General features: G+C 39.5%; 1 protein-coding gene across 1 annotated transcript in view; it reads left to right on the top strand.

The window, feature by feature from the left end:
* Nucleotides 1-26,922, top strand: part of LOC111150942 (importin 9) — a 56,718-nt gene that overhangs the window by 16,304 nt on the left and 13,492 nt on the right. The window contains exons 2-14 of the mRNA XM_022508637.1: nucleotides 4,414-4,475; nucleotides 4,716-4,802; nucleotides 5,615-5,816; nucleotides 9,153-9,241; nucleotides 9,859-9,945; nucleotides 10,718-10,837; nucleotides 10,951-11,051; nucleotides 11,251-11,309; nucleotides 11,882-12,033; nucleotides 12,759-12,857; nucleotides 14,005-14,111; nucleotides 14,485-14,624; nucleotides 17,388-17,547. Coding sequence (XP_022364345.1) covers nucleotides 4,414-4,475; nucleotides 4,716-4,802; nucleotides 5,615-5,816; nucleotides 9,153-9,241; nucleotides 9,859-9,945; nucleotides 10,718-10,837; nucleotides 10,951-11,051; nucleotides 11,251-11,309; nucleotides 11,882-12,033; nucleotides 12,759-12,857; nucleotides 14,005-14,111; nucleotides 14,485-14,624; nucleotides 17,388-17,547 — 1,465 coding nt within the window. The remainder of the gene's footprint in view (nucleotides 1-4,413; nucleotides 4,476-4,715; nucleotides 4,803-5,614; nucleotides 5,817-9,152; nucleotides 9,242-9,858; nucleotides 9,946-10,717; nucleotides 10,838-10,950; nucleotides 11,052-11,250; nucleotides 11,310-11,881; nucleotides 12,034-12,758; nucleotides 12,858-14,004; nucleotides 14,112-14,484; nucleotides 14,625-17,387; nucleotides 17,548-26,922) is intronic.

The following is a 26,922-nucleotide window of genomic DNA, read 5'->3' on the forward strand; positions in this document are numbered from 1 at the left end:
GGAATGTACAAAATCTTAAAGAAATAAGATTTGAAAGTCAAAATTACTCTCCGATTCTTGTGCTACAGACTGGATGTTGTGTTACCAGGCATGAAACATTAATTTCATTGGGCATCTCCACCAGAGCTCTTAGGTGACCGGGTGCATTGTCAGTGAGCAGTCGCATTTTGAAAGAAATCTTTTTTTCTGAGCAATAGGTCTGAACTGTGTGCTTAAAATATTCAGTAAACCAAGTTATAAACAGATGTGCTGTCTTCCAGGTTTTGTTGTTCATTTATAGAGCACGAGCAAAGTAGATTTAGCGTGATTCTTAAGGGCTATAGGATTTTCAGAATAGTAAATGAGCGCTGGTTTCCGTTTAAAGTCACCAGCTACATGAGCCCATACAAGCAATCCAGCCTGTCCTGTGGAGCTTTGAAGCCAGGCACTGACTTCTCTCCAGATGTGAGGGTTCTAGATGCCACCTTCCAGTATGAGGCTGTTGCATCTACATTGACAATCTCTTGTTGAGTGTAGCCGCCTCCGTGAATGATCTTAGCTAGATCTTCTGGATCACTTGCCGCGGCTTCTCCATCAGCACTTGCTGCTTCGGCCCGCACTTTTATATCATGGAGGCGGCTTCTTCCCTTAAACCTCGTGACCCAGCCTCTGCTGCTTCAAGCTTTTCTTCTGCAGCTTCTTCATTTCTCTCATCCATCATAAAATTGAAGAGTCAGGGCCTTGCTTTGGATCAGGCTTTGGCTTTAGGGAATGTTATGGCTCGTTTGATCTGTCCGGACCACTAAAACTTTCTCCCTATCTGTAGTAATACTGTTTTGCTTTCTTACCATTTGTGTGTTCCCTAGAGTAGCACTTTTAATTTCATTCTAGAACTTAATCTTTGTATTCACAACTTGGCTAACTGGCGCAGGAGGCCTAGCTATTAGCCTCTCTGGTTTTGGACGTGGCTTCCTCACCAACCTCTCTGAAGTGTGAGACATGTACCTACCTCTTCCTTTCACTTGAACACTTAGAAATTATTGTATGGTTATTAATTAGCCTAATTTCAGTATTATTGTGTCTCAGGACTAGGGATGCCCAAAGAAAGGGAGAAAGAAGGGGAAACAGCCAGTTAGTAGAGCAGTCATAACATAGCATATTAAGTTCACTGTCTTATATGGACACAGTTCGTGTTGCTGCAAAACAGTTACAACAGTAACATCAAAGATCACTGATCACAGATCACTATAACAAATGTAATAATTATGAAAAAGTTTAAAATATTGTGAGAATTACCAAAAGGTGACACAGAGACACAAAGTGAACAAATGCTGTTGAAAAATGGCACTGGTAAACTTGCTCAACATAGGGTGGCCCCAGACCTTCACTTGGTAAAAAAAAAAAAGCTCAGTAGCTACAAAGTATAGTAAAGCAAGGGGCAATAAAACAAGGTATGCCTATAGTCACATACTTGTTTTTGCTTTTGTTGCCTTTGCTTTTGGTGCCAAATCCAGAAAACCATTGCTAAGACTGATGTCAGGGGACTTACCACCTATGTTTTCTTCTAGAAGTTTTATGGTTTCAGGTTTTGGGGTTTGGGGGGGTTGGTTTTGGTGTTTTTTTGTTTTTTTGTTTTTTTTTTTTAAGATTTTATTTATTTGTCAGAGAGAGAGAGAGAGAGAGAGAGAGTGCACACAAGCAGGCAGAGGCTAGAGAGAGAAGCAGGCTGCCTGCCAACAAGGAGCCTGATGCAGGACTCAATCCCAGAACCTTGGGATCATGACCTGAGCGGAAGGCATCGGCTTAACTGACTGAGCCACCCAGGTGTCTCTGGTTTCAGGTCTTACATTCAAGTCTTTTAAGCTATTTTGAATTAGTCTTTGTATATGTATATGGGATCCAGTCTCGTTCTTTCACAAGTGGCTGTCTAGTTTTCTGAACACTATTTATTGAAGAAAGTGTCCTTTTCCCCATTGTATATTCTTGACTCCTTTTTCATAAATTAATTGACCATAGGTTTATTTCGGGGCTCTCTTCTGTTCCATTAATCTATTACCTTTATGCCAGTTACATATAGTTTTGATTACTATAGCTTTGTGAGTTAATTTAAAATCAGGGATGCCTCCTGCATTGTTCTTGCTCAGTATTGCTTTGGCTCTTTGGGGTTTCTCATAGTTAGAAATTTTTTTTTTTTTAAAGATTTTATTTATTTATTTGACAGAGAGATCACAAGCAGGCAGAGAGGCAGGCGCCCCTCTCATAGTTAGAAATTTAAGGATTGTTTGTTCTATTTCTGTGAATGCCATTGGAGGTTTGTTTTTTTTTTTTTTCAAGATTTTATTTATTTATTTGACAGACAGAGATCACAAGTAAGCAGAGTGGCAGGTAGGCAGAGAGAAAGGAGGAAGCAGGCTCCCCACCGAGCAGAGAGCCCAATACGGGGCTCAGTCCCAGGACCCTGAGATCATGACCTGAGCCAAAGGCAGAGGCTTTAACCCACTGAGCTACCCAGGCGCCCCTGCCATTGGAGTTTTGATAGGGATTGCCACAATAACTGATTTTTAAAGTTTTTACTGTGTGCCATGTATTGTTCTCACAGGATTGCTTGGTAACTTGATTCTGTTGTCCTTATCTTGTAGATGAGGAAATGGGGGCTTAGAAAATATAACTTGCCTAAATTCGGACATAATCATTTCAGGATTTGAGTCTAAAATTGCCTAATTCCAGAACCCATGCCCTTAACCTCACTGATCTATAGCTCCTTCCGAAAGGGAATGATGCATGATCCGAAAGGGAATGATGAATTTTGTAACCTATTCACCTACCACACCCAAACACATCTGAAAACCTACCATTCGTTCTCTCGAACAGTGCTGTCCAATAGAAATATAATGTGAGTCACATGTGAGATTTTAAATTTTCTAAGAGCTGTATTGAAAAGGTAAAAAATAGGTAAAAATAATTTTAAAAACTGTATTCATTTAACCTAATGTATGTAAAGTATTTCAATATGTAATCAGTGTTGCATTATTTTGTTTTCATACTAAGTTTGCAGGTTGGTGTGTATTTTACATTTATAGCACATGTCAGCCCTCTTTAGCCACATTTCAGGTAGCATGTAGCCACTTGGAGATGATAGCTACTGTGTTGGATAGCACAGCCCTAGAATGTGAAGTGTGACTATTATGATGCACTTCTGGTCTTACATTCTTCTTCCTCATTTGACAATAGATGCCTTTGCAAGTGTAAATTAGATCTAATTTTTTTTTAATTTTGTAGTAAAATACGCTTAACATAAAATTTACCATTTTAATCATCTTTAAGTGCACACAGTTCAGTGACATTTAATACATTCACATTGTTGTACAGCTGTCACCACCATCCATTCCCATAATTCTGTTCATCTCGTAAAAGTGAAACTCTAAACCCATTAAATAATAACTCCGGTTTTCCCCTCCCCCACCCCTTGCAACCTCTGTTACACTTTCTGTATTTATGACTTGGACTACTCTAAGTACCTCCTATCAATAGACTCATACAGTATTTGTCCTTTTGTGACAAATATATTTTTTTAGCATTATGTCCTCAAGGTTCACCTGTTTTAGCAGTTGTAGCGTATTGCAAAATATCCTTCCTTTTGAAGGCTGAATGATACTCAGTTGTATGTGTAATTACCACATTTTATCTGCTTATCTGTGGGTAGACACTTGAGTTGCTTCCATCTTTTGGCTGTTGTGAATAATGCTTGTGCTTGCTCTCTCTCTCTGTCAAATACTTAAATAAAATCTTAAAAAGAAAAAAAAGATTATCTTGGCTATTTGCAGTCCCTTGAGATTCCATATGAATTTTGGGAGAAGTTTCTGCTGCTGCAAAGAAACATCATTGAGATTTTTACATGGATTGCCCCGAAGGATCTAAATTTTAATGTGGGAGTAAGAGTTGTTTGTAAGTCTCTCAATATGCATTTCACGTTTACTGTTCTCATTGCTTATTGGAAGCTGTTTGCTTCTAACAGTTTTATTTTTAGGACTAAACCTGTTAAAGCCAGATTTTCTTAGACTTAATCATCTCTTATCTGGTAGTGAATATCAGAGCAACTCCTGAAATCTCACCTTTTAATTTCTTTGCGGCTAGATAGTACTGGTTCAGTTAGCTAAGAGGAAGGTGTTGCCATCTTGGAAGAGAAGATGCCTGGAAGATGCTATGCAGTGACGGGAGAAAACGAGAGCGCTGAACTATTCACCGTGAGCAGCCATGTCCTGTGGGCCAACCTGTTTCTCTTAAAACAACCAATCGTAGCAGTTTTCAGCACTTTTAAAAGCAATAAATCAATCTCCTTTCTGAAATTTTTCTTGTTGGCATCAGGGTTAAAGCTTAATATATTCCTATGGCTTTCCTGGGTGCTTTTACTCACAATAAAATTTTCTCTTTCAGAATTTGGTGTTCACCTGGCAGAGCTGACTGTAGATCCCCAAGGAGCACTGGCAATCCGTCAGGTAAGTCCAGACTGATTGGCCCAATTTATAAGTAATTTCTCTTTTTATGTGGTAATGAAACTTTCTTATTGGAAAAAGAAAGAACACCAGTTTACAGATAACCTAGGATTTTGTACTAGATTTAGTACAAGTACATTGAGTACAAATACATTCACACATTAGGCCATGTGTATGTACATGATTGTTATATATGAAAACTGTCTTTTTCTTGCTGTACTACTTGGCTTACTCTCTTCGCAGCTGGCATCAGTCATTTTGAAACAATATGTGGAGACTCACTGGTGTGCCCAGTCAGAGAAGTTTAGGCCTCCTGAAACTACAGAAAGGGTAAGGAGAATTATTTGATTAGTCTTCTTACAGAGATTTGAGGGCCCACCTTAAGAGATTGAGCTGTCACCATTGTTACACAGCATGGGGCAATCAAAACACTAGGCGTGAAAGATCGATTGATAGCTGACATCATGGGCAACATGCTGGAAGTAAGAGAGCTCCAGTATCAGGCTGACCTGTGTTCAGATTCCTTTTACTGCCTTTCACTAGCTATGAAAATATTAGAAAAGTATTTTAACTTCTAAGCTTCAATTCCCTAAATATCTAAAATTAGAATTAAAATTTCAACTCCAAAGAGTTGAGGATTAAATGAAAGAATGTTTCTACTTAGTATAGCACTATGCAACCATCCTGGGCCCCTGAGAAATTTTGAAATAGAAGGTTTATATAGGGCAGCGCTGTCCATTGGAACTTTCTGCAGCTGTGGAAATATTCCGTATCTGTGCTTTCTGGTGTAGTGGCTACAGGCTACATATGGGTGTTGAGCACTTAAAATATGGCTGATGAAACTGAAAAACTGAATTTTTTATTTGATCTCATTCTAATAATTTAAATTTAAAGGACCACAGGTGGCTGCTGTAATGGACAGATAAGTTTAGGGATCACAGATGAACTCTCTGAATGAATGATTTGTCAAGTTTGTGTATTGGAGTTTTTTGAGGTTTTTTGTTGTTGTTGTTGTTGTTGTTGTTGTTTTTTGAGTTACACAGTATCTTAACGCGCTTTGCTTTTCCAGCGCATAAATTGGATAGGACTCTTCCAGTCACTTACAACCTGGTCTAATGGCCGGTGGCGTTTCTCCTCTGCAGGCAAAAATTGTTATCCGGGAGCTGTTGCCCAACGGGTTGAGAGAATCAATAAGTAAGGTGCGCTCCAGTGTGGCCTATGCAGTGTCTGCCATTGCCCACTGGGACTGGCCTGAAGCCTGGCCCCAGCTCTTCAACCTGCTCATGGAGATGTTGGTGAGCGGAGATTTAAATGCAGTCCATGGAGCCATGCGAGTGCTGACAGGTATCAGAAGTTTTTCCCTGGCGTTGGTACTTGAATCACAAGAACACTTACGAGAGGCTATATGATGGAGTGGCTCCTCCTCCCTAGTTTTTATCTCCACATCTATCCTCTCACTCCATTGACTCGATCCATTGACTCTTTCCAGGGAATTAAGTTGGTATAGTATTTCTACTACTATGAACCTCAACCACTTAAGGATAGAGTAATTGCAAGTAGTTAAGGACTCAGATTTCAATTCATATTCAGATTTTACATTAAGCCAAGTTACTTAATCTTTTGAGCTTGAGTCTCCTTGTATATAAAATGAAGATAATGATAGTGTTTACCTGAAGGGGTCTTTTGGTAGGTTTAAATAAGCTAAATCTATATAAATTGTTTAGCATAATAACTAACATGAGGTAAACACTCTTGAAATTTTAGCCATTATGATAATTATCATTATTATATTAATTTTCTTCTTAGTTCAACCAAGGCAAATTTCAGAACAGTGAAATAAAATTTTTATAGGAATAAAAGAAGATAAAAACAGTGTAGCTATGTAATTCTTACCTTAATTTGGTCAGCTTAGAGAACGTAGCATTTGGTATCTTTTCTTTCTGTTCTAAGAAGGTGACAAAAATATTTACAGAAAAATGCTTTTAGTCTAAGGAGATTTGATGGATGTCTCGTCTAAGCTTGAGTAATCTATTAATCCCTCACAGAACAGAGAACCCAGAACTTGAATTTCCCAGTCCTCTAGGTGAAGTCACTACTGTTTTGCCTTCAAGGAATCTTTACCTGGATATTAGCCATCTTCTGTTGATCTTTTAGAAATTGTATTTCCCCTCAGTTCATACAGATTTGTGAAATGTCTGCCTATGTCTTATCTCTTTCTCTGTGCCCAGCTAGCTTACCTGAAATGTATTCCTACCTAGTTACGAATGCCATTTCTTTCTTTTCTTTTCTTTTTTTTTTACTCTGTTTATTGAACTTGGCATCTGGTCCCAGTTTTACTTATCTATGTTCTATTGATGGTAGATAGCATCAGTTCTCTGTCCAAAAGCAAACTCCCCATCTCCTTTTGTTTTCAACCTCCTCTTCCCATGTCCTGGCTGCCTTTTTGAACTATCCGCTTTATTCCTATTATCTTTGATGGGTGCTTGGGATATAGAGCAGACTTACAAAAGAGCAAATGTTCCTTGTTCAGATTTTCACTTTCCTGCTTATTACTTCCCTTGCATGACTCATTGTTCAGGTAGTTTCATATACCCCTCTCTGTGGAATCAGCCATCCAAGATTCTTTATTTACAACTTGATGGTGCCCAAAGATCAGTTAACAGATACGTTTCTACCAAGGAAAAGAAGCATGTTCCCCTCGAATCTTCCAGCACAAAGTTTGGCTTTTTTAAAAACCTGAAGGAGAAAGGCAGTTTACATTCATCATACTTGGAATATTGTAGAACCATCATTGTGCTTGACTAAGGAAATCACTGTTAAGTGAGATCACTTTTCTGTCAGCCACAGGGAGAGAACTCTGGGGGAAGTGGGTACGGTTTTATATTGGAGTCAGCAGACACAGGGTGGATAGCTGCCAGCCTCCATTCCCAGATAGCTGCTTCCCATGCTTTCAGATTAGGATAGACGGTGCTCTCACAACAGCAACTCAGGCGTGCTTGAAGATGGCAGGACGTGGTGTATGGATGGGAGCCCAGTAGGAGAATGGGACTGATTGTCTTTGGGGTTTTTTTTAAGATACTATATACTTTTTTAAGCCTTTAGTAAGCCTTCCGTTAAGCTTATCTGTTTGTAAGTGAGAACTAACTAACACCAATGGTGTGAAGGAAATGCAAACATAGTAGCTGAGGACTGAAATATTTGACCACAGGTATAGCTTTTTTTAGTTTCAAGAAGTTTGGAGATTGAGATATTTCCAGTGCCTCATGCCTTTTCTGACTTGCTGAGTGACCTCAGAAAACTTATTTTGGACTTGAGCTTATAAAGTGTTAATAAATCGGGACTATTAGGAATGAATATAGGAGAGCAAAAAAATGTGGTTAAGCACTTCATTAGTAGAATTAAGCTAAACTATTTTTTATAAAACTTGTTTTCATTAATATGCTCTTCATCACATTTGTTTGGACTAATTTCTTTGGCTTTCTGAATGAAATAAGAAACACTCTTTTTTTTTTTTTTTAAGGTTTTATTTATTTGACAGAGAGAGATCACAAGTAGGCAGAGAGACAGGCAGAAAGAGAGAGAGGAGGAAGCAGGCTCCCTGCCTAGCAGAGAGCCGGATGCGGGACTTGATCCCAGGACCCTGAGATCATGACCCGAGTTGAAGGCAGAGGCTCAACCCACTGAACCACCCAAGCGCCCCAAGAAACACTCATTTTATTCAGACTTCAGAATTTATTCTTCAGGAGGAACCCAAGCTAGTAAAGAAGACTCAGTCTTGAATATATGATCTTCATTTGACTTCTGGTGATTGATAATGCCCAAAATTTGTGGGTTATATTAATCTTGAAAGTGCTGACATGGATTTCTTGTAGATCCTCCTGAAAAATGTCCCAGGTGATGAGCTCCATTTCTGTAGTGATCATGTGGGATTGCCAGTAAAAGCAGTAGATAAAGTGAACAGACACGAACTCAAGGGCTTGTATTCCACAGATTAGTAATATGAACCCCAGGGTCCTTCATGCTGTCTTAGTGCTTGTGTGGAAAGTGAAAAGAAAGACACGACCCCTGTTTCCTTCACCTTCTTCAAGTCTCTTTCATTAATAGGTTCCTTTTTGCCACATTCATATGGTAATCCCTTCTGTTCCAGTGAGCAGTATCCTCTGATTTCTAGGTCAATAAATGTCATTCACTGAGAAGAGTAACATAAACAGAGTGGACTTAGAGCCTAGTAAGCCTGCATATATTTTATTATGTGCATCAGAACAACTCACCAAGGGAGAGTATTGAAAATGGAACCAAAGGTAAGACACCTCAAGGTGCACCTGGATGTTGACGATCAGGCATGAATTGGATTAATACAGGATTTCCCTAAGGTGACCTTGCAAGGACTTTGACACAGCTCTTACAGATTTTCTTGCAGTGTGTTTGTTTCTTTCTTTCAATATTTATGTAAAGTTTTTTTCCTCACTCTTATGTATTTTTCTTTATCTTTGGGTTCTTCTCTTCCCCCTTCTAACAAATAATAGTTACTTGCACCTTTTCCTTCTCCAGGATAAGACCACCAGGCCAATGTCCTTACCTGTATGCTCTCTGCTGGGAGCAGTTCATAAATTTTCCCACTTATATCTTCATAAAGCACTGTTTGTTTGTTTTTTTACAGTACTTTTTTTTCCTTTGTAGAATTCACTCGAGAAGTAACAGACACACAGATGCCACTTGTTGCTCCAGTCATTCTTCCAGAGATGTATAAGATCTTCACGATGGCCGAGGTAGGAAATCTCAGCTCCAAGATCACAGCGAATAAGAGCTGCTCAGGTTCTGGTCAGCCTCCACATCTCATGTGGGAAACTGTTGTGTTTGCTGCCTCTCCCCGAACCTGAAGACCAGAACTGACAGAGATCTGAATCTGGATTAACCTTAGATCTTTCACTTAAATTGTGAGGGCCAGCCTTTGATGAGAGAATGAAATAGCATCTGCACTGTTTCCTCACATATTTCCTGCCCTATATGCAGTATAAGTAAACTCTGAGTACCTAATGGGTAATGTTTTAACCTCCCTACTCTCTCTGCCACTAGCCAAGAGTCTGTCTTTTGAAAGAAATACATTGACTGTGTTGAGATTTCAAGTAGCACCCATTCTAATATTTTTAATCAAATAGCCCACAGAAGCCTACATATAAGGCCAATCCCACTGAGTTCTAACATTCTGCTGGCTTTTATTCTCTGGATTAGAGAAGAAGTCTGTCCTGGGTATGAGTAGATGATGTTACCCTTCTCTAAGGAATCCAGTCCCATGTCAGCACTGAGAAGTCATAGTTTTTCTTCTAGTCACAGATATGCAGACACAGACACATCTATCTCATGGCTACGCTGTAACTTTTCACAGGTGTATGGTATTCGAACCCGTTCCCGAGCTGTGGAGATTTTTACCACTTGTGCCCACATGATCTGTAACATGGAGGAACTGGAAAAGGTAAGGAGGCCTTTGGGTTCAGTAACAGACTTCATGCTTAAAAATCTCTGGGCCTTCCATCAGAGGCTAGCAGTGACTAACTTCATTTCAGTAGAACCACAGTGCACCCTGATTTAATCAGAGTTGTGGATGCATTTAGCATTTTGATTACATTTTTCATTTGTATATAGTTTAGTTTCCTTTTGTGTGAGCCTTATTTCTTAACCACATCCTGCATCTTTTCATATGAGCCATCTCTCAGAACTTCACTAATCCCTTACGGCCCTCTCACGTGAGACAGAGCTAGCTGAAAAACGCCAACCCTGTCATTCAGAAGCAGTTTTGAAGTTAGTCTTGGGGTGCCTGGGTGGCTTACTCGTTAAGCATCTGCCTTTGGCTCAGATCATGATCTCAAGGTCCTGGGATCAAGCCCCTCATCAGGCTCCCTGCTCAACGGGAAGCCTGCTTCTCCCTCACCCACTCCCCCTGCTTGTGTTCCCTCTCTCACTATGTCTCTGTCAAATAAATAAATAAAATCTTTAAAAAAAAAAAAAAGTTAGTCTTACATATAATGGCTTTTAAGGAGGCTGTGGTGAGGAACTGCAGGTGTTGGAGATGGAAACCTGAAATCTTGGGTAACACCTACAGTGCCTTAATGGCTGCACTCTTCTGATTGGAATCCGAGCTGGAAGAAATATTTAGATGCCTCAGATCTGTGTTTCGGAGTTTGATATGTGTATTGAAACCATTGATTAGTGGTATGTCCAGTACTGACTTTGGTTTCTGTTTTCAGGGTGCAGCCAAAGTTCTGATCTTTCCGGTGGTACAGCAGTTCACAGAGGCCTTTGTTCAGGCCCTCCAGATACCAGATGGCCCCACATCCGACAGTGGGTTTAAGATGGAAGTCCTAAAGGTAAACATTTACTACCATTGAGATACTTGGACTTTCAGAAGGTGGTCTGAAATCCTTGGTGTTTCTCCTATATCACGTGTAACTCTTAGATCTTTTTCTTTGTAATTTCTCAGGCAGTGACAGCCCTGGTGAAAAACTTCCCAAAGCACATGGTGTCCTCCATGCAGCAGATTCTGCCTATTGTTTGGAACACCCTAACTGAGAGTGCAGCTTTATATCCTTTTCAGAAAGCTTCAGGGACCTGCTACCACCCGTAATCGGGAATCTAGCATTAGGTCTTGCATTCATGTGGTTCCATTTTTTTTAAATGAGTTTTTTAAAGTATCTACTCTTAGGGTTGGAATGTTATGCATTCCCTTGTAGAATACATGTAAAGCAGACTCCAAATTCTGTTTCTTTACTCTTCATCATACTTATGTGAGGACAGAAGTAAATTACACAGAGGAAGTTGAAGATCCTGTGGATTCTGATGGTATGTAGTTTATCTGATCTTGACAGATATGCCACATAGGGAAGAAAGGGATCTAGGAAAGGAAAAAGTGAAAAACAGTAACCTAGAGGCTTCGCTCTCTTAAGTGAGTTTTCTAATTGAGTTTCCTTTTAGTGTATTAGATGTGGGAAAATGGGACACTGAAAATCTTTAATCTGTTCCTCAAAGGCATTTGCATAAATCTCATAAAATAGAATTTCTGAGTTGGAAGACCCACCTCAAGGGCCATCTGATCCAGCCTACTTCTTTCTGGCAGATGATGAAACTTTCATTTCTGTTTTAATATTTTTAGTTTTTCAAATAAAAAATAGACTTGCTGGAAAATATATTCAGTGTTTCTGATTCTTTTACTTGAAAAACCAAAGAATATTTAATATTCTCAAAGTTCCTTTCTTTGACTCCTTAGCTCCCCCTCTTCTGTTCCCTTGGGAATAATAATCAGCAAGTACTTGAAATATTCATTAATTTACAAAGATAATGTAGTTCATTTCTAGCAGACGTGCCTTCCTTTTGCCTTCTTGTCATTGAAATCTTCTCTTGTGTATTTCCTGTAGGTGAAGTCCTGGGCTTTGAAAATCTCGTCTTTAGCATTTTTGAGTTTGTCCATGCTCTCCTAGAAAATAGCAAATTCAAAAGCACTGTTAAGAAAGCCTTGCCTGAGTTGATTTACTATATAATCCTGTATATGCAGATCACTGAGGAGCAGGTAAATGATATTTGGGGGACAGTTACCAGCTTGTTTTGGGAAAGTGCAACTTAAATGTGAAATCTAGGTCAAGGGAACAATTTTTATTTCTAAAAATAAACACTAGAAGAGTAACTTCATGTGAAGTTCTGGGAAAGCTTTGATACCATTTTATTGCCAGAATTTCTGGGTGTTGTGGTTTTATTAACTCTGATATCAGGTAGTTAGACTCTGAGAATACTTTCACCTCCATAGTACCACTAACCAAAGACTCTGGTCTCTAGAAGAACTTATTCCTTTTCTGTAAATACTGACACATAGACAGAGATCATTAGCTTGGTTGGTGGATCATTAGACCAGAATAGAGCATTAAAAAATAAATAAATAAATAATGTTTCCTCTCTTATATAAGCAGTACAAGAATCAGTGTAATTTCCACATTAAATATTCCATAAGACCTAATATATTCAGAAAGTTGATCTGTCAGAAATAACAGCTGATGAAAGTAGCAGAGAACTAGTAATCAGCCACATTCTAAAATAGTGTCTACTAGAGAGGAATAACTTTTGCTACTTACCTTGATAAAGGATTTGCTTGTCTACATCAAAAAGAAAAGACTTTGAGGCTAGAGTTCCGTTCAAGATAAAAACAAAAGGTTGAAATCTTCCACTGTGTGTGGATGAAAAAAGAGAACATAGGAACTAGATTGGTAGCCTCACAAAGACCTAACCTCATCATCCTTTCAGATTAAAGTATGGACAGCCAACCCCCAACAGTTTGTAGAAGATGAGGATGATGACACTTTCTCCTATACGGTTAGGATTGCGGCTCAAGACCTATTGCTGGTAAGTGGGTCCCCTTGATACTTAACCAGAAAACCCTAATCAGTCCCTTGACTGTTCCTCTTCTTCCTAGGCATCTAACCCAAGTTGATCAGTGTTACTGAGCAACTGCATCTCAGAGTTCTTTAACGAAAACAAAAGAAAATCTCAAATGAAGTTTGAGACTCGGGAATTCCAAAGTCATTGCTACTGGTTTTGGTTTATAAGGAAATAATAGATGTAAAAATTGTACAAAGGATAAAGTGTTCTAATGAGTAAGGGTAGTTGAATCAGGAACACTCAGTTTAGCCCACTCTTAAGCCAAGAATTTGTAGTACAAACCAGATGTTGGCAAACTTGAAAAAAAAATTAGATTGCTGAGAGAAGAACATCCAAACATCTGCGGTTTTCTTTGGCCCTGACTAGAGCATAGAATTTTCTCTAGGCTTAAGTTCTGTGAAGAAGCTGCCTCTTGCTATGTTGGGTCAGAGGTTTGTTCTCATTATTAGTGAACATTTCTTATTGTCCTTCAGTATTTCTAAGGCACCTAGGAAAGATCACATTAAGTTCCCATTTGTAGATTAGCCTTATTTTTTCTACAGTCACACTCCGAGAGAATAAATAATCTGACTGTTGTCATCCGAAGCTGAGTCTATTACAGCTCACTTACACTCTACTCGATCTAGCCATGGGGAGCCTTACATTTTGTTAGTTTTCCAATGCCTAGGCACTGCAGAAATATAAATATTACTCTAATTCCGTTAAAGATCCTGAACTCAGAGGGGTTGTATTTTTAATACACCTCATCAGAGTTTAGAATGTGTACGTGAAAGAGTTTGAACCACTGAGTTTGCAGTTAAGTTTTCAGTTTGCAATTAAAATGCGTTTAATTCAGGACACCTGAGTGGCTCAGTTGGTTAAGTGTCTGCCTACGGCTAAGGTCATGCTCCCAGGGTGCTGGGATCAAGTCCTACATCTGCTCCTTGCTCACCCGGAGCCTGCTTCTCCCTCTGCCTGCCACTCCCCCCTGCTTTTGCACACATGTTCGCTCGCTCGCTCGCTCTCTCTCTCCCTCTCTCCCTCTCTCTGGCAAATAAATAAAATCTTAAAACAAAAGAAGTGGGTTTAATTTGCACAAACAGGTTTATTAGCCCCTCCCCTCTCTCCCTAGGCTGTGGCCACTGACTTCCAGAGTGAGAGTGCGGCGGCCCTGGCTGCTGCAGCCGCGCGGCATTTACAAGAAGCTGAGCAAACCCAAAACAGCGGTACCGAACACTGGTAAGAGTGAGCAGCAGGTACTTAACTTAGGAACATATTCTGGGCATCAGATCTGAGACAACCAAATCCTCGCTTTGAATCATGTGTTCTAAAGCAGTTCTTCCCAACCTTCAATAATTGGTTACAATGCTTTTATTTTACCCTTTAATTTTAAAAGCCTTGGAGGGAAGGACTTTAACTTTGTTTTTAATTAGAGAAATCTGTTTATCTAAATGTCACTGTTTTCAGCTCTAGATTTAGGTAGGAAGGACAGAAAATGGACTTTTTGGGGTCAGATTGTGCTGGAATGCCCTTTCAGGTTTCTCTTTCCCTCAGGTGTTTATCATTTTGACAGTGTAGTTTGTTTTACCAGACTGTGGTATCGCTTTCTCAGGTGGAAGATACACGAGGCATGTATGCTTGCCCTTGGCTCAGTGAAGTCCATCATCACGGACAGTGTGAAGAATGGCAGGATCCATTTTGACATGCATGGGTTCCTGACCAATGTCATCCTTGCAGACCTCAACCTTTCAGGTATGTTTCAGCACAATGCCAGGATTCTCGAAGATACTTAAACCTGTCATCATCTCGGTTACATTGTTCACTTAGATAGGTAAACCAGGTATTCATGTGTCCTTTGGGTAAAAAGTCTTTCTACACTAGAGCTTGAACTCATCTGAACCACTAAAACAGCCTAGAGACCTTGACTCAGCTTTACCAACTAAGAAATATTGCCGCATTCATTATTTTTCCACTCTGTTTACGTTTCCTTCGTCACTGCTTATATTTATGGCTGGTTTTAGCATTTGAATAGGATGCACATTTGGGTTTTACTGTACCTTGAGAACTTTGGCTTGAGTTTTGTCATTATTAAGTCCAAAATACCTTCAGGTGGTTTGTGTCAGGCTCATTCTTCCTGTTTGTTTCCTGTCATTTTTCTCAAACTTTATTCTTGGCCAATATCCAAATGATTAAAATGTTCCATTCTCAAGTCCATGTTAATTACTTGCCTTAAAAAAAAAAAAAGTTGGCTCTACTATATTAGACTCGGATTTCTCCAGCAATGCAGAACAGTAGCTAAGAATTACCATCTCTCTATTTGACATCTTTGGCTATGTTGCTTCTGTGCATGCTATGCCTTATTCTCTTCTGTAGACCCACGCACCCCCACCCTCATTACAAAAGGCCATCTTTGCTTTCTCCAAGTACATAAATCATGGGACATTTGGCATTATTTGCTCCATTCCAGTCCATTCACATGCCTCTCACTCATAGACTAGCCCTTCGAATAGCCGAAGCCATTTGAAAACATTCTACTCTGGGGCACCTGGGTGGCTCGGTGGGTTAAGCCTCTGCCTTCAGCTCAGGTCATGATCTTGGGGTCCTGGGATCGAGCCCCGCATCAGGCTCTCTGCTAGGCATGGAGCCTGCTTCCCCCTCTCTCTCTGCCTTCCTCTCTGCCTACTTGTGATCTCTCTCTCTGTCAAGTAAATAAATAAAATCTGACTTTAAAGAGGTAATCTGTTATAGACTATCTCACAATGTCACTTCCATTCTCTGACTCACAAAATTAAAATGGTTGAACATCCAGAGCTCAGGCCCATTGGGAATATCCTTTTTCACTCTGCACTTATGCTGATGAATGTTTTCTTTCTCATACTAGACTGTAAGGTTTCTGAAGGTAGAAATCATGATGCTTGTATCCCACAGTGCCTTGCATGTAATAGGCATTTCATAATTATGTGTTGAATGAAAGTGTTGAAATTTCTTAAACCCATCAGTATATTTTTTGTAGAATTTACCCTAGTAAAGAACCTTCAAAAATTCATGGAAACTTGAGAATATTTGTAATTGAGACTGGGGCAAAGTTTAATATATAGCATTTATTATCCTGCCAATAGCTCGAAGCTTTTCTGTATCAGCCATTCTCAAACTTTCTGGTGTCAGGACCCCTTTACACTTAAAAATTACTAGTGATCTGAAAGAGTTTTTCTGTGAATTTTATGTGTCAATATTTAGCATATTGGAAATTGAAACTGAGAAGTTTTGGGGCACCTGGGTGGCTCAGATGGTTAACATCTGACTTTTGATTTTGGCTGAGGTCATGATCTCAGGTCGTGAAACTAAGCCCCAAATCGGGCTCTGCACTGGGTGTGGAGTCTGCTTAAGATTCTCTCCCTCTCCCTCTGCCTCCCCCACTCTAAAATGAGTAAATAAATAAATCTGAGAAGTTTGTAAAATATAGGAAATGCTAACATACATTTCATTAGCTGTCAGAGCCATGGTGTGCACATCAGATCACCTCTGCAAAACGAGAATGAAAAAGATGGATCATAACTTGGTATCACTATGAAAGTTTCAACTTTGGGACTCCCAGGAGTCCCTGGGCCATACTTTGAGTACTTCTGTATGATGGAAATTTGTATGTGATTATCTGACTGGCAAAGGTTGTTATGTTCTGTTCAATAATTCTCAACAACTACATGTTTACGAGTGACTAAGGTAGGCCCTGTGATAAGCTGATTAAGTACAGACTCTGTCTTCAAGCAGCTTATAGTAGGCAGAGGGTAGACATCCTCACACTGGTGGCTAGAATAACCAACAAAATATGTAAGAATATATAAGAAAGCTAAAGACTAGCACAGAGATAGTTAGGATTACTTCAGCCTAAGAGATCAGTTGTATGATGCAAGTAGAGGTGAATGTGTTGGCTTATATACAAGACACAGAAATGGCAAGGGAACATGCGAGTTGCTGGGATGGGTATGTGCTTGAGTTCAGAGTCCATAAAAGGAAATCATCCATAATGCTAAAGCTACTGATCATAGGGGGCCTTAACTATAATGCTTAACTAAAATGGTCTTTATTTGGTAGACTATGGAATTTATTGACAGGTACTAAGTAAAACAATGATAGCTATAATTTATATTGTTTCAGTAGTGGTCCAGGAGTAGGAAAAACTGGCAATGGAGACATTTAGAGGACTAACTAGTGGTGCTGGTAAAGGATAATGAGAGGCAGGGAGGGGAATGAAGGAGGTAAGTCTTTTTAGCCTAAGAATATTCAAGATCTGCTTTGCAACAAATAGTGAAAAGCAAAACTGGGAAAATGCATTCTGTACCACAGGTCGAACATTTGCTTTTATCTGATAAGATCATCCTTTTTCCTTATTTAAGTTGTGTATATTATGTAGTATCCAGTTACTGTAACAAGTTGAGGATGGAGGTGGAAAAGGAGGAAGGGCAAATAACAGAAACTTTCATTGTCCAACCCCTAATTGCTCTCTCTTCCTCCCAGTGTCTCCTTTTCTCTTGGGCCGGGCACTTTGGGCTGCCAGTCGGTTCACTGTTGCTATGTCCCCTGAATTGATCCAGCAGTTTCTACAGGCAACAGTTAGTGGTCTTCATGAGACACAACCCCCATCAGTTCGAATTTCTGCCGTGAGAGCCATCTGGGGGTGAGTACACCACCTTAGGGTGATAAGAGAAAATTACTCAGAGTAGAAGTCCCAAACAGCATTTGGCCAGTGGATTATGTTGCTTGGAAATTTCTGATGAAAATCTCCTACCAAATGGCAAACGAATCATATCAAAAAAACATATCAAGAACATGGCTTCTACGCATGGGTTTGGATTTATGGCAGGCTCGTCCCCCCTGGGCCTCTCATAGTGCCCCATGCCAGAGCAAACTGTGGCCCTGAACCATTGCCTGGCCTCTGTGCCATAGGCTGCAGGCACTGAAGTGGGTCACATAGTGAAAAGAGAAAACAGAGAAAAAAAAGAAAGAACATGGCTTCTTTGAGTCCCAGTAGATCTTGTTCCCTTTCGTTCCTCATTCCTTGAAAGTTCATTCCAGCTCTGGAAACATCTAGATCAACTCCCTTTCTTAGAAAGGTAAAGACTTGAGAGATAAATAACTTGCATAGGATGGTACAGTGAAGAATTACAGAAACACTGGCGCCTGGGTGTCTCTGTTAAGCGTCTGCCTTCGGCTCGGGTCATAGTCCTAGGGTCCTGGGATCGAGCCCCACGTCAGGCTCCCTGCTCAGCTGGAAGCCTGCTTCTCCCTCTACCACTCCCCCTGTTTGTGTTCCCTCTCTCGCTGTGTCTCTCTCTGTCAAATAAGTAAATAAAATCTTGAAAAAAAAAAAAAAAGAAAAAGAAAAGGAATTATAGAAGCAGGATTAGAGCCTCAGGTCATTTTGTTGATTGATTTCTCTGTTTTAGAGACTAAATTTGGGATAACAAGGCTTAGAAACACTGCTTGTTTTTTCCCAGTTTTACCTCCCCTTTTCACAGCTAATATAATACTAGTGACTCAACTAGTCATTTATTTATATTCCTACCAAGATCAGAGGGAGTATTGTTGTTTTAAGAAATATTTTAATGTCCAAACTAAGAGTCTCAGTTGAATCCTAAAAACTACCTAAAATCCTAAAAATATAAAATTCATCTTCTACCTACTGGTACTCTCTTCTTACCTTTTGAAACAGAGATGCAGATGCTGGGCATTATTATGTATGTCTTTAGAAAACATTGAGGGGAAATAATGTATGCAGGATGGCTGAATAAGATGCCCCTCACTTGTCTCCCTCCCTCAACAATAACTTGGCATCTACTGATGGACAGCAGTGCCTTTGTGGAAGCTGTGAGATCCAGAGAGGAGCCTGAAACCCCAGTGCTGTCCAAGAACAAGAAGAGCCATTTTGAGAAGTCAGGCTCACACCCAGCGGCTGATGTATCAACCCTAGTCCTGGCTGTAGCCCCAGACACAGCTCCATGTCCTTAAGGGTTGGCTCCAGCCCCATTTGGCTTGGATTCTATCACCAGCACCACACATCAAGTACCTGGGAGGATCTTACCCAGCAATGTGTCAGAGATTAGAAGTACAGACCTCAGTCCCAGCTGCAGACCCTGAAGTAGTCCATGAACTGGCTCCACCCAATCTCAGCTGTGGTCCAGGGACCCCTGGAGAACACAGATTTAGACAATCACGCAAGGATGAGAGAGCCTTTGCAGGAGTCCAGGAGTCCAGCAGAGAGATTCCAGCACAGCCCTGGAGCCAAAGCATTCCAAGACTAGACACTTTTAAAGACTGTGAGAAGCAACCGTTAACTTCAAATGTGAAGACCACGATGCAAGAAAGACTTTGAGGAACATGAAAAATCAAGGAAACGTGACACCAAAAAAGGTGCGCGGTAATTTTCCAGTAACTGACCCCAAACACAGAGACGTGTGATATACCTGATAAAGAATCCAAAATAGCTGTTTTAAGGAGCTCAGCTATAAGAAAACACAAAAAACCATTCAGTGAAATCAGAAAAGCAATGCATAAACAAAATGAGAAGGTCAACAGAGAAATAGAAATCATGAAAAAGAACCAAGCGGAAATCCTAGAGATGAATACAATGAATGAAATTTTAAAAAGCAACAGAGACCATCGAAAACAGAACAACTCAAGAGGAAGAAAAAAACCTGTGAACTAGAAGACAGGACCTTTGAAATTTTCCGCTCAAGGAGGGCAAAGAATAAGGAATGAAAAGGAATGAAGAAAACCTGTGTGAACTTGAGGATACCATTAGGAGAAACCATCTGTGATTTATTGGAGCTCCAGAAGGAGAAGAGAGGTAGAAGGCTTATTAGTTAAAAGGCAGAAAGCTTAGTTAAAAGAAATAATGTCTGAGAACATCCCAAATCTGAAGAGAGATTGTACATCCAAGTTCATGAAGCTAAAATTTCAATTCAAAGTTATCTTTTCCAACATCCGTTATAATAAAACTATCCATTAGTTTAAAAATAAAAAACTGTCTAAAATCAGATGGCTTTTAAAGCAGCAAGAGAAAAATATTTCTCTCATTTATATGAGCTGACTTTGCAGCAGAAAGCTTGCAGGCCAGGAGGGAGTGCTGAAACAGAACTGTCAACGAAGAGTATGCGGCAAAGATGTCCTTCAAGAATGAAGGCAAGACAAAGTCTCTCCAGCAAAGCTGAGGGAATTCTTCACCACTAGACCTACCTTACAAGAAGTGCTGAAAGGAATTCTTCAAACTGAACTGAAATTAATAATATGAAATATACAGCACAGGTAAAGATAAGTGTGTAATAAAAGTCAGAATACTCTAATACTGTTATCTGGCAGTGTGGTAACCACTTAACGCTAAAGGTTAAGGGACAAAAGTATTGAAAATAATTAGCTAAATAATTTGTTAATGAATATACAATATAAAAAGTTAAATTGTGACATCAAAAACATAAGAGAGTGAATAAAGAGTAGAGCTTTTGTATACAAAGTTATCAGTGTGAAATAAACTGTTACATCTGTAAATGTTTTATGTAAGCCTCACAGTAACCACAGAGCAAAAATCTGTAATAGACAACAGAATCAAAGTGTTCCACTATGGGAAATCATAAATTCACAAAGAGAGCAAGAAAGGAAAAAAGGAACAAGGGAACTACAGAAGAGCCAGAAAACAGTAAGGTGGCATTAATAAGTCCTTACGGATCAAAAAAATTTTTTTTTTAATTTTGGGGGGGGGTGGGTAGGCTCCATGCCCAGTGTGGAGCCAGCCCAGTGCACTGCTTGAACTCATAACCCTGAGATCAAAACCTAAGCAGAGATAAAGAGTCATAGGCTTAACTGACCGAACCATCCAGGTGCCTCTCGAAAATTACTTTAAGTGTAAATGGATTTAAATCTCTAAACAAGGGACACCTAGGTGGCTCAGCTGGTTAAGCATCTGCTTTCAGCTCAGGTCATGATCCCAGGGTCCTGGGATCGAGCCTGGCATCAGCATTGGGCTCCCTGCTCAGTAGGGAGTCTGCTTCTCTCTCTCCCTCTGCCCCCCCTTATGCTCTCTCTCTCAAATAAATAAATAAAATCTTTATTTTAAAAAATCTCTAGTCAAAAGTCAAGAGTAGCCAAATGGATTTTTTTTTAAAAAGACCCAACTTATGTGCTGCCTTTAAGAGCCTCTCTTCAGGACACATGCTCAAAGTGAGGTGATGGAAGAGCTATTCCATGCAAGTAGAAACCAGAACAGAACAAGGGTAGCTATGTTTTTATCAGATAAAATAGACTTTAGCTCAAAAGCTGTACAAGAGACAGAAAGAAGGTCATTGTTTAATGATAAAGGGGTCAATTCAACAAAAAGTTACAGCATTTGTAAATATATATACATTTGACATTGAAACACCTAAGAATATTAAGCAAATACTGACATCTGAAGGGAAAAATAAACAATAATACAGTAATACTAGGGGACTTTAATAACCCACTTTCAACAATGGATAGGTTATCCAAACAGAAATCAGTAAGCATATACCGGACTTGAACTATACTTTTGACTAAATGGACCTAATAGACATAGAAAGAACATCTTATCCAACAGCACCAGAATAGACCTTCTCAAGCATGCACAGAACATCCTCCGGGAAAGGTCATGTGTTAGGTCACAAAACAAGTCCTAGCAAACTTAAGATTGAAATCATACCAACTATCTTTTTCAAACACAGTGAAATAACACTAGAAATTATTTACAGGAGGAGAACTAGAAAATACACAAATATGTTAAAATTAACAAACTCCTAAATAATCAATGGAAAAAGAAATGAAAAGAAAAACAGAAAAATATCTTGAAATAAAAATGGAAACATAACATACCAAGACTTAAGGGATGCAGCAAAACCAGTTTGGTTTTTTTTTTTTTTTTTAATTTTTAATTTTTATTTTTTTTCTCACCACCCCCGCTCAGCAAAACCAGTTTTAGGAGAGAAGTTTATATAGAGAGATAAGTCTCTACATTAAGAAAAGAAAAAAAAAAAGACCTCAAACAACTTAACTTTACATCTCAGGAACTAGAAGAAGAACAATAAATTAAGCCCAAAGTTAATAATATGAAGATTGAGCAAAAATAAATAGAGACCAGGAACACCATGGAAAAAACCAACTAACCTAAGAGCTCCATGTTTTGAAAACACAAAACTGACAAACTAGTTAGGCTAAAAAGATATGAGAGAAGACTCAAATATAAAATCAGAAATGACAGGGTGCCTGGGTGGCTCAGGTTAACGCCTCTGCCTTCAGCTCGGGTCATGATCCCAGGGTCCTGGGATCGAGCCCCCCATCGGGCTCTCTGCTCAGTGGGGAGTCTGCTTCCCCCTCTCTCTCTGCCTGCCTCTCTGCCTGCTTGTGATCTCTGTCTGTCAAATATATAAATAAAATCTTTTAAAAAAAAAATCAGAGGGGCGCCTGGGTGGCTCAGTGGGTTGGGCCGCTGCCTTCGGCTCAGGTCATGATCTCAGGGTCCTGGGATCGAGTCCCACATCGGGCTGTCAGCTCAGCGGGGAGCCTGCTTCCCTTTCCCTCTCTCTCTGCCTGCCTCTCTGCCTACTTGTGATCTCTGTCAAATAAACAAATAAAAAAAAAAAGCTTTAAAAAAAAAAATCAGAAATGAGGGGCACCAGGATGGCTCAGTCAGTTAAACCTCTGACTCTTGGTTTTAGCTCAAGTCATGATCTCAGTGTCATGAGATTGAGACCCAAGTTGGACTCTTTGCTCATCAGAGGAGTCTGCTTGAGGATTCTCTCTGTTCCCCTCCCTCTGCCCCTCAAGGCCCTGCTTGCACATATGTGTGTGCCCTCTCTCTCTCTAAAATAAATAAATAAATGTTTTTTAAAAACCAGAAATGAAAGAGGAGACATTATAATTGATATCACAAAAATGCAAAGGATCATAAGAGACTACTATGAATGCCAACAAATTGGATAACCTAGAAGAAATTCCTAGAAACTGTATACAGCCTATCAAGACTGAATTGTGAAGAAATAGATAATCTGAACAGACATTAACAAGTAAGGATATTGGATCAGTAATCAAAAACTTCCCATAAAAGAAAAGTCCAGGACCAGATGATTTCACTGTGAATTCTACCAAACATTTAAAGAACTAATACAAATCCTTGCTCAGACTTTCCCAAAAAAACTAAAGGAGCACTGCCAAACTCATTTTATGAAGCCAGCATTTACCTGATACCAAAACCAGACAAAGACAGTACAAGAAAAGAAAACTACAGGCCAATATCCCTGATGAATATAGATGCAGAAATCCTCAACAAAATATGAGAAAACCAAATTCAACTGTAATTTAAAGGATCACAGCTGTGATCAAGTGGGATTTATCCCTGAAGTACAGGGATGGTTCAGCTTATGTAAACCAATCAGTGTGATATACCAGTTAATAAAATGAAAGATAAAAATGATAGGATTGTATCAGTAGATTCAGTAAAAGCATTTGACAAAATTCAGTATCCATTCATGATAAACACAGTGAGTATAGTGGGAACACACCTTAACACAATAGAGACCAACTATGATAGACCCACAGCTAACATCATGTTTTTCATTTAAGACCAAGAATAAGGGGTACCTGGGTGGCTCAGTGGGTTAAAACCTCTGCCTTCTGCTTGGGTCGTGATCCCAGAGTCCTGGGATCAAGCCCCGCGTCGGGCTCTCTGCTCGGCGGGGAGCCTGCTTCCCTTCTTCTCTCTCTGCCTGCCTCTCTGCCTACTTGTGATCGCTGTTAAATAAATAAATAAAATCTTTAAAAAAAAAAAAAAAAAAGACCAAGAATAAGACAAGGATGTCCACTCTCACCATTCCTATTCCACATAGTAATGGAAGTTTCCAGATTGGAAAGGAAGACATAAACTTGTCTCTTTGCAGTTGACATGGTATTATATATAGAAAAACCTTAAAAACTCCACTGAAACATTGCTAGAACTATTTCAGTAAATTTACAGGATACAAGATACACAAAAATCAGTTGTAGTTCTAATAATGAACTTTGAGAAAATTATTAGAACAATACTATTTATAATTGCATCAAGAACAATAAAATACCAAGAATAAATTTAACCAAGTAGGTAAAAGCTCTGTACACTGAAGAGGTCCCTGGGTGGCTCAGTCAGTTAAACATCTGACTTCAGCTTGGGTCATGATCTCAAGGTCCTGGGGCTAAACAAGGATCGTGCTTATCCCTCTCCTTCTGCCCCTCCCCCCACTCACGCATGTGTGTGCATACACTCTCTCTCTGAAATAATGAAATCTTTTATTTAAAAAAAAAAGATCTGGGGGCACCTGGGTGGCTCAGTGGGTTAAAGCCTCTGCCTTCGGCTCGGGTCATGATCTCAGGGTTGTGGGATCGAGCCCCGCATCTGGCTCTCTGCTCAGCAGGTAGCCTGCTTCCTCCTCTCTCTCTCTGCCTGCCTCTCTGCTGACTTGTGATCTCTGTCTGTCAAATAAATAAATAAAATCTTAAAAAAAAAGCAACAACTCCTACCCCACCTTTAGTAGCTTAAAATTCTTTAAAAAAAAAAAAAAAGATCTGTACACTGATATTGATATCTGTATACTGTATAAGATACTGAGGAAAGAAAGAAAACACAAATAAGATGGAAAGTTAATTCCATGCTCATGCATTAGAAGAATTAATGTTATTAAAATTTTCACTCCTGAAAACAATCTACAGATTCAGTGCAGTTCCTATTAAAACTCCCAGTGGCAGACAGTCTTAAAATTTGTATGGAATCAGAAAAGACCTTGAATGGTCAAAGCAGTCTTGAGAAAAACAAAACTGGAGGCTTCATACTCCCTGATTTCAAACTATATTACAAAATAGTAGTAATCAAAACAGTATGGTATTGGCATAAAATAGATACATAGATCGGTGGAACAGAATGCAGAGCCTGGAAATAAACCCACACATAAATGGTCAATTAATTTACAGCAAAGGAGCCAAAAGTATATAGTGGGTAAAAAGTAGTCTCTTCAATGAATGGTGTTGGGAAAACTGGTCAGCCATATGCAAAAGAGTGAAACTGAACCCTTTTTTTTTTTAAGGTTTTATTTATTCATTTGACAGAGATCACAAGTAGGCAGAGAGGCAGCCAGAGAGAGAGAGGGAAGCAGGCTCCCCACTGAGCAGAGAGCCCAATGTGGGGCTCGATCCCAGGACCCCGGGATCATGACCTGAGCCGAAAGCAGAGGCTTTAACCCACTGAGCCACCCAGGCGCCCCCTGAACCCTATTTTTATACACCAAAGTTAACTCAGAATGGGTTAAAAATTTGAACACAAGACCTAAAACCATGAAACTTCTAGAAAAAAACATAGAAGTTAAGATCTGTGGTATTGGTTTTGGCAGTGGCTTTTTGAGTTTGACACTAAGAACAAAGGCAACAAAAGCAAAAAATAAATAAGTGGGACTACATCAAGCTGAAAAGCTTTTGCACAGCAAAGGAAGCCATCTACAAAATGAAAGGCAACCATCAAAATGGGAGAAAATATTTTAAACTCAATAGCAAATGAAACAATCAAGTTAAAAAATGGCAGAGGAACTGAATACAGACTTTACCAGAGAAGACCTGTAAGTGGCCAACAGGTAAGTGAAAAGGTGCTTAACATCTCTAATTATCAGGGAAATGCAAATCGAAACCACAATGAGGTAACACCTCACACGTGTTAGAATGGCTGTCATCCAAAACAACAAGTGTATTGTTATCCAAAATAACAAGTGTTGATAAGGATGTGGAGAAAAGGGAACCCTTGTACACTGTTGGTGGGAATGTATATTGATTGGTAAAGCAGTATATGAAAAGCAGTATGGGGTTTCCTCAAAAATTTTAAATGGAGGGGCGCCTGGGTGGCTCAGTTGGTTGAGCAGCTGCCTTCAGCTCAGGTCATGATCCCAGCATCCTGGGATCGAGTCCCGCATCGGGCTCCTTGCTCGGCAGGGAGCCTGCTTCTCCCTCTGCCTCTGCCTGCCATTCTGTCTTCCTGTGCTCGCTCTCTCTCCCTCTCTCTCTGACAAATAAATAAAATCTTTAAAAAAAAAAATAAATTAAAAAAAATTAAAATTTTAAATGGAACTACCATTTCTTGTAAGAATCCCACTTTTGGGTAAATATCCAAAGGGCATGAAAACAGGATCTAAAAGAGATCACACTCCCATATTCATTGCTTGTTATTTACAGTAGCCAACATATGGGAACAACCTAAGCGTGTGTCAGCAGATGAAGGGATAGAGATGTGGTGTACATATGCAATGGAATATTATTTAGCTGTGAGAAGGAAGGAGTTCCTGCCATTTACAGCAGCAGGAACGGATCGTAAAGGCATCATGCAAAATGAAAAAAGACACACAGACAAATAGTGCATGGTATCATTTATATCTAGAACTAAAAATAGAAATCATTCTCATTTAAAAAGAAAGCAGTGCGGTTACCTGGGTGGCTCAGTCAGTTGAGTGTCAGACTCTTGATTTCAGTTCGGGTCATGATCTCAGGGTCTTGGGATCGAGCCCTGTTACGGGCTTTGGGCTTAGTGCAGAGTCTGCATGTCCCTCTCGCTCTGCTTCTCCAACCACTCATGCTCATTCTGTCTCTCTCTCTGTCTCAAATAAATAAAATCTTTTAAAAAGTGGCTGTTAAGAGGGTGGGGCTGTAGAGAGAGGTTGATAAAAGGATACACATACTCTATGAGATCAGAGGATCTAATAGAAAACATTATAGTTGATAACACTGTTGTGTAACTGAAAGTTTCTAAGAGAATAGAACCTAAATTTTCTCACACACACAAAAATGTATGGTGTGTTGGATGCGTTAACAAATGAGATGAGGAGGAACTTTAACAGTGTAGGTGTACATCAATACCATATGACCGCCGTGTACACTTTAAATATCTTACAATGGTATATGTACTTATACCTCAATAAAGCTGAAAAAAATCAAGTTAAAAAATTTAAGTTGATTTGTTTGTAAAGTTACATTTTATAATCAG

The sequence above is a fragment of the Enhydra lutris genome, unplaced genomic scaffold, assembly GCF_002288905.1.
Source record: "Enhydra lutris kenyoni isolate GAN:26980312 unplaced genomic scaffold, ASM228890v2 scaffoldscaffold25, whole genome shotgun sequence".
NCBI lineage: Eukaryota > Metazoa > Chordata > Mammalia > Carnivora > Mustelidae > Enhydra > Enhydra lutris.